Source organism: Hyperolius riggenbachi, chromosome 7, assembly GCF_040937935.1.
Source record: "Hyperolius riggenbachi isolate aHypRig1 chromosome 7, aHypRig1.pri, whole genome shotgun sequence".
Lineage (NCBI taxonomy): Eukaryota > Metazoa > Chordata > Amphibia > Anura > Hyperoliidae > Hyperolius > Hyperolius riggenbachi.
In genome coordinates, this window is record NC_090652.1 from 323,665,774 (window position 1) to 323,678,658 (window position 12,885).

The 12,885-nt window shown below is 47.1% G+C and overlaps 2 protein-coding genes across 9 annotated transcripts in view; one reads left to right on the plus strand and one right to left on the minus strand.

Moving 5' to 3' along the window:
* Nucleotides 1–1,635, plus strand: part of CEP70 (centrosomal protein 70) — an 88,751-nt gene extending 87,116 nt beyond the window's left edge. For all 6 annotated transcript variants that reach the window (XM_068246310.1, XM_068246311.1, XM_068246312.1 and 3 more), the window contains 2 exons: nucleotides 983–1,062; nucleotides 1,519–1,635. In XM_068246310.1, the coding sequence (XP_068102411.1) occupies nucleotides 983–1,062; nucleotides 1,519–1,583 (145 nt within the window). In that variant the 3' untranslated portion in view covers nucleotides 1,584–1,635. The remainder of the gene's footprint in view (nucleotides 1–982; nucleotides 1,063–1,518) is intronic.
* Nucleotides 1,636–8,997: 7,362 nt separating this feature from the next.
* Nucleotides 8,998–12,885, minus strand: part of ESYT3 (extended synaptotagmin 3) — a 112,140-nt gene continuing 108,252 nt past the window's right edge. For all 3 annotated transcript variants that reach the window (XM_068246322.1, XM_068246321.1, XM_068246320.1), the window contains one exon: nucleotides 8,998–9,339. In XM_068246322.1, the coding sequence (XP_068102423.1) occupies nucleotides 9,303–9,339 (37 nt within the window). In that variant the 3' untranslated portion in view covers nucleotides 8,998–9,302. The remainder of the gene's footprint in view (nucleotides 9,340–12,885) is intronic.

A 12,885-nucleotide genomic window follows, 5' to 3' on the forward strand; every position in this document is an offset into this window, starting at 1 on the left:
TGAATTGTCTCTGCTCTCCTGAGCTGTATAATCTGTGTATGACCGGCTGCTGAATTGTCTCTGCTCTCCTGAGCTGTATAATCTGTGTATGAGCAGCTGCTGAATTGTCTCTGCTCTCCTGAGCTGTATAATCTGTGTATGACCGGCTGCTGAATTGTGTCTCTGCTCTCCTGAGCTGTATAATCTGTGTATGAGCGGCTGCTGAATTGTCTCTCTGCTCTCCTGAGCTATATAATCTGTGTATGAGCAGCTGCTGAATTGTGTCTCTGCTCTCCTGAGCTGTATAATCTGTGTATGAGCAGCTGCTGAATTGTGTCTCTGCTCTCCTGAGCTGTATAATCTGTGTATGACCGGCTGCTGAATTGTGTCTCTGCTCTCCTGAGCTGTATAATCTGTGTATGAGCAGCTGCTGAATTGTCTCTGCTCTCCTGAGCTGTATAATCTGTGTATGAGCGGCTGCTGAATTGTCTCTGCTCTCCTGAGCTGTATAATCTGTGTATGACCGGCTGCTGAATTGTCTCTGCTCTCCTGAGCTGTATAATCTGTGTATGAGCAGCTGCTGAATTGTCTCTGCTCTCCTGAGCTGTATAATCTGTGTATGACCGGCTGCTGAATTGTGTCTCTGCTCTCCTGAGCTGTATAATCTGTGTATGAGCGGCTGCTGAATTGTCTCTCTGCTCTCCTGAGCTATATAATCTGTGTATGAGCAGCTGCTGAATTGTCTCTGCTCTCCTGAGCTGTATAATCTGTGTATGACCGGCTGCTGAATTGTCTCTGCTCTCCTGAGCTGTATAATCTGTGTATGACCGGCTGCTGAATTGTGTCTGCTCTCCTGAGCTGTATAATCTGTGTATGAGCGGTTGCTGAATTGTCTCTCTGTTCTCCTGAGCTGTATAATCTGTGTATGAGCAGCTGCTGAATTGTGTCTCTGCTCTCCTGAGCTGTATGATCAGCTGCTGAATTGTGTCTCTTCATATTGCAGCATAATAAACAAGATCCAGGAACATGAGGAGTTCTTCCCGGCATTTGAGGGGCTGGTGAAGGGGCTGCTGGAGGTGTTAGGTGAGTCTTCAGGACAGGTAGTGTTATCCCATGACACAGCCTCTGTACAGCAAGGTAAAGTGGCACCCTTCCAGCACTGCCTGGGGCTATGGTACAGTGTAGCCTGGATCACATCTGATTGCAGTGAGGATTGCTGAAGGTTGAGTGGAGAAGTGGTCTCATTCAGGACAATTTACATGTATTACAGCACCCCCCCCCCCCCCCCTCTACTGCATGTTACTGAAGATATACAACACTTGTGTACTGACCTCTAAGCCTCTCAAGGATCTGATGTGACCCTCTGCACATTATACATGCAGTGGTGTGTGTGGAGTAAAGAGTCCCCTATCCCCTGATGGGTTACATATAAAGTTAGCAGAGTGGGGATGCTGCACCAGCAGGCAGGAGGATTCAAATCTGACATCACTTCCTGCAGGTCATGTGACATTAGAGTAATGGCTTTCTTATTCCCTGCAGGAGTATCTCAGCTGGAGGAGATCGTGCCCGAGGTGTGCAGACTGCAGGAGTTGGACTGCCGGTGATATCAATGCTTCCAATATTTATTTTTATTTTTAATAAATTTGTGTAAAGAGAGTGTGTGTGCAGCCTCATGTGTGCTCTATGTTGTGCTGAGAATATCTTTAAACAGAGGAGCCAAAATAGGATGAAAACTTCTAAAAACAGTTTAAAAGGGGAAGTGGTGGACTTACCTCCCTTGAGATCAAACAGACAAGCATTCGTTTAGATTAAAAAAAATATTTATTGTATAAAAACTCCACTCTGCAACACGTTTCGTGGGCACATTCCTGCTTCATCAGGCAATAGCTGAAGAAACTTTAAAGTGTCTATAGCTTGCCTGAGCACCTTTCAGGCGCTCGACCACCCGGGCGTAGGCTGCGTATAGAGCGTCGCCTGCACTACACTCCAGCGTAGCTTGCGTACAGGGCATCGCCCACGGTGCACCCCGGCGTAGGCTGCGTACAGAGCGTCGCCCATGGTGCACCCTGGCGTAGGCTGCGTACAGAGCGTCGCCCACGGTGCACCCCGGCGTAGGCTGCGTACAGAGCATCGCCAACGGTGCACCCCGGCGTAGGCTGCGTATAGAGCGTCGCCAACGGTGCACCCCGGCGTAGGCTGCGTATAGAGCGTCGCCCACGGTGCACCCCGGCATAGCCTGCGTACAGAACATTGCCCACGGTGCACTCCGGCGTAGCCTGCGTACAGAACGTCGCCCACGGTGCACCCTGGCGTAGCCTGCGTACAGAACATCGCCCACGGTGCACCCCGGCGTAGGCTGTGTACAGAGTGTCACTCACAACCTCCAGTGATGCACATAAACCAGCAGTATAATGCTAAGCTATTTTATTGGATTTGGAGAGCCAGTAATAAGGATAAAATTAACTATTTACCATCTAGCAATATGGTCTGACAGACAGGTTATAGCATCTGCCCTCAGTCATGACAACAATGGAATGCAATAGAGAATGACACCTCCAAAGTCTCTGGAAATGGTTTGGCCCAAAGAAACAAACAGATCCCAAAATAGCAGTAAAAAAGTAAGTGCACTTTAAATGACAAATATATGAACAGTCTGTTATAATTAGGGATGAGCAATGACATGCAAATATTTCCAAGTTCATGCAGGGTTATGTCAATTTGTATGCAAATATATGCACCTTAACAATCGACCAATCAATTTAAACCTGGGTGGGACTTGATTGTTTCATTTTCAAGCTGCATATATTTGCATTAAAAATGTACATAATACTGCATGAACTCGGAAATATTTGAATCCCATTGATCATCCCGAATTCTAATCAACTCAGATTAACTTGCGTGTAGGAACACACTAGGCAGAATCGCATATGCATCTTCCACTATGTGCCTAGTGTGTTCCTACCCTAAGGCCTGGAACCCACTGAAATCAGCAAACGCGAAACGCAACCGCTAGCGTTTTGTCTGAGCGGTTTGCAAGCAGATTCATGCGCGTTTTCGGTCGCGTCTTGCAACATTGTATTTTTTGCTCAGCGGTTGCGTAGCGTTTTGCGTTTTTATCCTGATTGGTCCTGTGAATTATTTTTCATTTTGTTACAGTGTGCTGAACCGCAAAACGCTAGCAAAACCGCTCAGTTTAGGTTTTGCTGAGTGTTTCCGCTAGCGTTTCAATACTTTACATTGAAGCGCTAACGCTCCCAAAATGCTGCACGTCCTGCGTTTGCGTTTCTGGGAAACGCAAACGCTCCTGTGGAAGTTGCCCCATCCATTAACATTAGCCCAGAGTTTTGGAAAAGTGCTAGCGTATCGCAGTGCTGCCAAAAGCGTTCCTGTGGGTTCCAGCCCTAAATGTGTATTTCCCTGAACACTGGCCAGGGTTAGTCTATGCAGCAGGCTGGCAGTTGGAGCTCATATAAATCAGTATTTGTAATTCACAAGGAGCTTCACTCAGGAGAGCAGCAGCAGGAAGATGACACAAACTGAATTATTAGATACTAGGTTCACCAAGCCAGTAAATATAACTGACTCTAGTACCTCACAACCCCCCTTCCCTGCCGCTGCATGTAAGTGCGCATCCACCTGACTGCATACACACACCCACAGCTACACATGCGCAGTAGCTAAAACACAGGGACAGAGGCGTTTTACTATTAACCATATATGCATGATCCTCTTCTGATAGGCCTAGACACTCCAGAGCAGGTTGTTAGGCCAATTTGACAGTTTTTGTCTCTAATCCTAACTAGGAACTGTTGCATAAGACCCTGGGAAGCCTGACCATGTGACAGTCACAATCCACAGGAATCACTCACTGAAAGCTGGCTCTGTGAATCTGCAGGACTGCAATGTAGGCAGATGAAAAGACATACCAATAAACTGGATTCACTATCAGCCGATCACTGCTGTCTCAGCTTCCTGCACACTGTAGTAATAGGGTACTACATTTCCACTAGCCGGATGCTTTCTGCATCTCCCCACAGTTGTCTTTCGGGACAACGCGTACTCTCCCACTTCTCCCATAGTTACCAAAAAAAAAAAAATTTATATATATATTTAGTAACTACCTTAGGGACTCACATATTAAAAAGTTATATCATGAGGGTATATTACTGTTATTTTTTGCAAATAAAGGCTTGTAATTAGTGATGGACGCAAAACTGAAAAAATACACCTTTTATTTACAAATAATATAATCATACATTGTACTAGGGACATATTATTAACATTGTAATGACTGGGTCAAATGGGAAAATAAAATTTGTGGGTTTTATCCAGAGTATGGCAAAAACTGTTAAAATGCATTTAGAATAAAATAATTATAAGCAAAACGTACCATCCAAAGAAAGCTTAAATTGTTGGAGAAAAAAAACAAAATAGATCATTTCGTTGTGGTAAAGTTAATGGCGAATGAATGGGAGGAGCATTGAAAGGTGAAAATTGCTTTGGTCCATAAGGGAAAAAACCCCACAGTGGTGAAGTGGTTAATGCTGGGTGGCTTTATTGTCATATGTATGGCTGGTTTTAGGGTCTTGTTTTTATAGACTTCCATCATGCATTTCATAAACTGAAACTCATTTTTTTTGAAGTTAATAAAAAAACAAGCAGTTGTGCAGCATATAATATATGATAAATATATGAAAATGATAAACAAAATGAATGCTACGCACACATTTCCATAAATCTTGATTAATTCATACATATTCAGACATATCTTTGAAACAGTCCTTCTATCTCATAATTTGACAACTGTCCTCCGATCTAAGTCTCCAGAACAACAAAATAGTAGATATATGCACTTAATAAGTACTCAATAGATGCTCAATATTTTTCTTTTAGGTGCGTTTGGTGAGCCAATTTTGTTTGTTGGTTTGTTCTTAGACTTTATATGTTCTTAAATGTTACGGGAATGCTTTTAAATTGCCTTGTTACCTGCATTGAATGCCAGTACATTTTTTTCTTCCAACATAAGTCACATGTACAATAATGGTCATCATCTCCTATTACTGTTCATTGCAATTTGCCAATGTTTGTATATTTGACTTAAAAAAATTCAATAAAAATGAAGTACTGTATTAAAAAAAACAGTTCATCAGCACTATTCATAAAAAAAATACATAAACTATACAGTAAATAGAACTGCGGCCGTTAACCACTTCCTGACCACTGATATATACATACGCCCCTAGAATCTTCACTTCAGCACCATGGACGTAGATATACGTACAGTACTCGTTTGTTTACCTCGCCGTACTGCTGCTGTTTGTTTCCATCACAATCTCACCGATCAGTGAATGGGTACAGCTTGTTCCCAAGCCCACTCGCACTGCCTGGGTGATGAGTGAGAGCCAGCATTCACTAACCACTTCAGCCTTCAGTCCTTTTCCCCTTATGCATCCGAGCAATATTCACCTCCCATTCATTCGCCAATAACTTTATCACAATGAATTCATCTATATCTTGTTTTTTCCGCCACCAATTAGGCTTTCTTTGGGTGGTACATTTTGCTAAGAATTATTTTTTTCTAAATGCATTTTAACGGGAATATTACGAAAAAAAGGGAAAAAAATCCTTTTTTTCTGCCATTATAGCTTTAAAATAATACATGCTACAATAATTAAAACCCATGTATTTTATTTGCCCATTTGTCCCGGTTATTACACCATTTAAATTATGTCCCTAGCACAATGTATGGCGCCAATATTTTATTTGGGAATAAAGGTGCATTTTTTCAGTTTTGCGTCCATCACTATTTACAAGCTTATAATTTAAAAAAAGTAATATTCCCTCTTTACATGCATATTAAAAAAAGTTCAGACCCTTAGGTAACTTAGTTTTGTTGTGGTTTTTTTTTTTAATTAAAAACATTTATTTGGGTATTTTTTTGAGTGTGGGGGGTAAACAGTTAATTTGAAATGTAAAATTGTATTTATTTAAAAAAAAAAAAAAAATGTAGATGTAATTTTACTATTTGGCCACAGTCAACAATTTTTGGTCCTGTAAGGGCTGGTGCACACAGAGCGGGTTTTTCTGCGTTTTTGCAGCCGCTTGCGGATACGCTTGGTCAATGTATCTCAATGGGGTGGTTCACACCAGAGCGGGAGGCTTTTTGCTAAATTGCATATGTCACGGAATAGCCGTGAGAAACGTAGGCGAATCTGGAAGATTTGCAGTCGATTTTTCTGATTTCCTGGTCAGATTTGCGCAGTCCTGGCAAGCGATCAGAAACTGACATTTCTTAGTTTAAAAGACTTTTTTTCTCCTTCCTTCCACCAAAAGACAGGAGCCTGCTGCAGAGTGTCCCCGGCCCCCCAGCTGTGCTAATGGCCCATCCATCAGATGAAGTTCATAAGCAGCATGGCAGAACCAATTTATTTGGGAAAAAGTCAGACTCTCTGGCTACAATCCCAGCAGGAGAGCTGACACTTAGCTTGCTGCCCCCAAGCTTCAAAAGAGGCTTCGCCTGGGAATGACCTGCTGTAAATCACAGATGTATATCATATTCCATAAACTGCTATATGTGTCATATTTCCTGTATTGCCAGGCTAGCAGACCCTCCAAACTAACAGAGCATGTTGGGCCCTGTCTGGCGCTGGTTCTGAGGAAGTTTCAGAACATTCTGAGGTAAAGACTGCCAGTTAGGCAGTTCGAAAGTGCCCTGATGATACCACAGGAGTCCCACCCACCATGTCTGGTATCAGGGCGCTGGGTAAATCGGGACAAATCTGAAAATGTTAGTAAATCTGCCCTGACCTGTACGGTTCTGTGAGATAGAGCCCATATATGGTTATATATGATTTCTGGTCTCCAGGACAAGGGAAGGACTCATCTCATATTCTAAGGGGGTGTGTGGCTCCCGCCCTCACTCCCTCCTACTGGATCAGGGGCATAAGAATGGCAGGGGAGCCAAACTCAGTGTCCTCCACTTTGAACATCATCCTGATTATATACTTGCCAGCTTGAGGACATGCTGGCAACTGGTTTGTTTGGACTTCGAACTGAACTGAAACAAGGAACTTTACAAGTTTTCCCAGAACGGACATATTTCCACAAACCCTAAGTATTTTCTCCTTTTTTCATTTTCATACTGGCTATTAATGTTTCCATAATTGTTGATTTTAATGATTTTCTGTATATTGTTTATATTGCTTTTCAATAAACCAACGCTAACGTCAGTTTGTTTTTTCCGCTACCCTATTATTCAGCATACACAGAAACTGAACCCGAGTCTCTGAAGATACATAGACAATTGTGTTGTTGCTAGCTAGACAGAATAGTGTGTGTTTAACCGTTTTATTTGTAGATCTAGGCTAAGACAGTCAGTGAGTTCCTCTGTCTCAGGAAACAGGTGGTGGCAGTTATACCCTGAAATAGTGTGTAATTTGTAATTACCGTAACCCACAGGCTCCCCTTCTAGTCGGTCTGCTGCCCAAGTTCCAGTGGTTTCTGCACACTGATCGCGACCACAGCTTGCATGGTCTGTGTGCTGAAACCGATTGGAAGGCAATCCTGTGACAGCATACTCCCGGGGTGAGGCATTTTTTGGATTGCGGAGGTGTTTCTGCCTCCAATGTAAAGAAAAACGCAAACCGCTCTGAAAAAACGGCAGTTCAGAGCGGTTTTGCAGGCGTTTTTGTTACAGAAGCTGTTCAGTAACAGCTTTACTGTAACAATATATGAAATCTACTACACCAAAGACGCTACCCAAAGACGCAAAACGCTAGGTGAAATGCTTCATAAAAATAAGAAAAAGCGTTTCAAAAACCGCTAGCGGGTTTTGGTTTGCCCCAGGCCTCAGCGAGCTCTCTCACTTACAGGAAGTGAATGGAGGATGTGAAACTTTTTTTTTTTTTTTCTTTGGAAAGATCGGGGCTTCTGAAAGAAGTCTGTCAGTTTTTCTAACGGGGACTTTGATCAATGAATGGGAACTGTGTTCCCATTCATTGATCTCTGGGATAACAAGCGGCGGCACGGGAGCACACAGCCACATGCAACAGAGCAGCAGCAGCCTTTTGGATGTAATGGCAACGTCCAAAAGGCGAAAAGTAGTGAACAAAACGAAAGTAAACACTGCTACACATAACACTTCCATGTACTGCTTACAGGACCTTTTGCTTTTGTACTTTCACGTGGACCTTGGTGACCTGGTCGTGCATTGTCATTAGGATTGGTGGGTTGCAGCGGCGTACACACTATTTTTCTTACTGCTTACGCTACTCGGCCGTTAAGTGTAGCACCATCTTGTGGCCAAAAAGTAAAAATGCACCCACATACACTTTTTTATATAGAATTACATACATTTTTTGATACATTTTTAACCTCTTACACCCCCTACCCTATAGTCACCAAAATAAAACACACACAAAAAGACGCCATTTAAAAAAAAAAAAATACTTTTGAATACGTGTGTTGTGAGGGTATATTACTTGTGTCTTTGCAAATAAAGACTCGTAATTATTGATATAGTATCAAAAATCACAAAACTGAAAAAAATACACTTTTTCCAGATAAAATATTATCGCCAAAGATTGTACCAGAGACAGAATTTAAACATTGTAATAACCAGGACAAATGGGCAAATAAAACATACAGGCTTTATCTATTGAAGCACATTTTATTTTTAAAACTATAAAGGCTGAAAACTAAGAATTTTTTTTTTCTTATTCCCTTTAAAATGCATTTAAAAAAAAATTCTTAGCAAAAAGTACCACCTAAAGAAAGCCTAATTTGTTGTGAAAAAAAAAAAAAATATTTACAGATCATTTCAGTGTGATAAGTAACTATAAAGTTATTGACAAATGAATGGGAGGAGAGTAATGTGAAAATTCCTCTGGTTTTTAACGGGAAACAAAACTGTGGTGGGGAGGTGGTTAAAAATGCCCCAGTGCATCAATAATACCATAAAATCCAATATAAATCCAATACCCTCTCCATATTCACATAAAACAGAACAATCCGCTCACATAAAATGAAAATAATTTTATTATTACGGACAGTGCAGAACGCTTAATTCAGTGATAAGGAAATAAATAACATCATGTGCTGGAATTAATAAATAAATCAGAAGCAGACGATGAAGATCCGATCTCCGGAGACAGATTGGTGGTCCGTGTATTTATATATCATACAATTTACATTGTGTAATAAATATTTACCGTTTCCGTCTCACAGCAACAGAATAAAATAGATCCAGGGAAAGCTTTCTGCAAATTATAATTACAAATCTACATATTTACAGCAGCGGTAAAGCAAGGGGCGTCGCCAGTCCATCATGATTTCGGCTGTCCCGTGCTGGTCAGTTCAAACCTGAAAGAGAGAGAGAGAGATGATTGGAGGAGAACAGCCAGGGGGAGGGGCTAGACAGAAGGGTCACGGTGAGCTCATTATACGTCTGCGATTATATCAAGTGTTTCACCCACAGCCACCGCTTACCCAGCTCCCATACACAGTCACCGGCAGCCACCGCTTACCCAGCTCCCATACAGTCACCAGCAGCCACCGCTTACCCAGCTCCCATACACAGTCACCGGCAGCCACCGCTTACCCAGCTCCCATACAGTCACCGGCAACCACCGCTTACCCAGCTCCCATACAGTCACCGGCAACCACCGCTTACCCAGCTCCCATACAGAGTCACCGGCAGCCACCGCTTACCCAGCTCCCATACAGAGTCACCGGCAACCACCGCTTACCCAGCTCCCATACAGTCACCGGCAGCCACCGCTTACCCAGCTCCCATACAGAGTCACCGGCAGCCACCGCTTATCCAGCTCCCATACAGTCACCAGCAGCCACCGCTTAGCTCCCATACAGAGTCACCGGCAGCCACCGCTTACCCAGCTACCATACAGAGTCACCGGCAGCCACCGCTTACCCAGCTACCATACAGAGTCACCGGCAGCCACCGCTTACCCAGCTACCATACAGAGTCACCGGCAGCCACCGCTTACCCAGCTCCCATACAGAGTCACCGGCAGCCACCGCTTACCCAGCTCCCATACACAGTCACCGGCAGCCACCGCTTACCCAGCTACCATACAGAGTCACTGGCAGCCACCGCTTACCCAGCTCCCATACAGTCACCAGCAGCCACCGCTTACCCAGCTCCCATACAGAGTCACCGGCAGCCACTGCTTATCCAGCTCCCATACAGTCACCAGCAGCCACCGCTTACCCAGCTCCCATACAGAGTCACCGGCAGCCACCGCTTACCCAGCTACCATACAGAGTCACCGGCAGCCACCGCTTACCCAGCTCCCATACAGAGTCACCGGCAACCACTGCTTATCCAGCTCCCATACAGTCACCAGCAGCCACCGCTTACCCAGCTCCCATACAGAGTCACCGGCAGCCACCGCTTACCCAGCTCCCATACAGAGTCACCGGCAGCCACCACTTACCCAGCTACCATACAGAGTCACCGGCAGCCACCGCTTACCCAGCTCCCATACACAGTCACCGGCAGCCACCGCTTACCCAGCTCCCATACAGAGTCACCGGCAGCCACCGCTTACCCAGCTCCCATACAGTCACCGGCAGCCACCGCTTACCCAGCTCCCATACAGAGTCACCGGCAGCCACCGCTTACCCAGCTCCCATACAGTCACCGGCAGCCACCGCTTACCCAGCTCCCATACACAGTCACCGGCAGCCACCGCTTACCCAGCTCCCATACAGTCACCGGCAACCACCACTTACCCAGCTCCCATACAGTCACCGGCAGCCACCGCTTACCCAGCTCCCATACAGTCACCGGCAGCCACCGCTTACCCAGCTCCCATACACAGTCACCGGCAGCCACCGCTTACCCAGCTCCCATACACAGTCACCGGCAGCCACCGCTTACCCAGCTCCCATACACAGTCACCGGCAGCCACCCCTTACCCAGCTCCCATACAGTCACCGGCAGCCACCGCTTATCCAGCTCCCATACACAGTCACCGGCAGCCACCGCTTATCCAGCTCCCATACACAGTCACCTGCAGCCACCGCTTACCCAGCTCCCATACAGAGTCACCGGCAGCCACCGCTTACCCAGCTCCCATACACAGTCACCGGCAGCCACCGCTTACCCAGCTACCATACAGAGTCACTGGCAGCCACCGCTTACCCAGCTCCCATACAGTCACCAGCAGCCACCGCTTACCCAGCTCCCATACAGAGTCACCGGCAGCCACTGCTTATCCAGCTCCCATACAGTCACCAGCAGCCACCGCTTACCCAGCTCCCATACAGAGTCACCGGCAGCCACCGCTTACCCAGCTACCATACAGAGTCACCGGCAGCCACCGCTTACCCAGCTCCCATACAGAGTCACCGGCAACCACTGCTTATCCAGCTCCCATACAGTCACCAGCAGCCACCGCTTACCCAGCTCCCATACAGAGTCACCGGCAGCCACCGCTTACCCAGCTCCCATACAGAGTCACCGGCAGCCACCACTTACCCAGCTACCATACAGAGTCACCGGCAGCCACCGCTTACCCAGCTCCCATACACAGTCACCGGCAGCCACCGCTTACCCAGCTCCCATACAGAGTCACCGGCAGCCACCGCTTACCCAGCTCCCATACAGTCACCGGCAGCCACCGCTTACCCAGCTCCCATACAGAGTCACCGGCAGCCACCGCTTACCCAGCTCCCATACAGTCACCGGCAGCCACCGCTTACCCAGCTCCCATACACAGTCACCGGCAGCCACCGCTTACCCAGCTCCCATACAGTCACCGGCAACCACCACTTACCCAGCTCCCATACAGTCACTGGCAGCCACCGCTTACCCAGCTCCCATACAGTCACCGGCAGCCACCGCTTACCCAGCTCCCATACACAGTCACCGGCAGCCACCGCTTACCCAGCTCCCATACAGTCACCGGCAGCCACCGCTTACCCAGCTCCCATACACAGTCACCGGCAGCCACCCCTTACCCAGCTCCCATACAGTCACCGGCAGCCACCGCTTATCCAGCTCCCATACACAGTCACCGGCAGCCACCGCTTATCCAGCTCCCATACACAGTCACCTGCAGCCACCGCTTACCCAGCTCCCATACAGAGTCACCGGCAACCACTGCTTATCCAGCTCCCATACAGGGTCACCAGCAGCCACCACTTACCCAGCTCCCATACAGAGTCACCGGCAGCCACCACTTACCCAGCTCCCATAGACAGTCACCGGCAGCCACCGCTTATCCAGCTCCCAATCAGAGTCACCAGCAGCCACCGCTTACCCAGCTCCCACACAGGGTCACCAGCAGCCACCACTTACCCAGCTCCCATACACAGTCACCGGCAGCCACCGCTTACCCAGCTCCCATACACAGTCACCGGCAGCCACCCCTTACCCAGCTCCCATACAGAGTCACCGGCAGCCACCGCTTACCCAGCTCCCATACAGTCACCGGCAACCACCACTTACCCAGCTCCCATACAGTCACCGGCAGCCACCGCTTACCCAGCTCCCATACAGAGTCACCAGCAGCCACCCCTTACCCAGCTCCCATACACAGTCACCGGCAGCCACCGCTTACCCAGCTCCCATACAGAGTCACCAGCAGCCACCCCTTACCCAGCTCCCATACACAGTCACCGGCAGCCACCGCTTACCCAGCTCCCATACAGAGTCACCGGCAGCCACCGCTTACCCAGCTCCCATACACAGTCACCGGCAGCCACCCCTTACCCAGCTCCCATACAGAGTCACCAGCAGCCACCCCTTACCCAGCTCCCATACAGAGTCACCGGCAGCCACCGTTTACCCAGCTCCCATACAGTCACCGGCAACCACCACTTACCCAGCTCCCATACAGTCACCGGCAGCCACCGCTTACCCAGCTCCCATACAGAGTCACC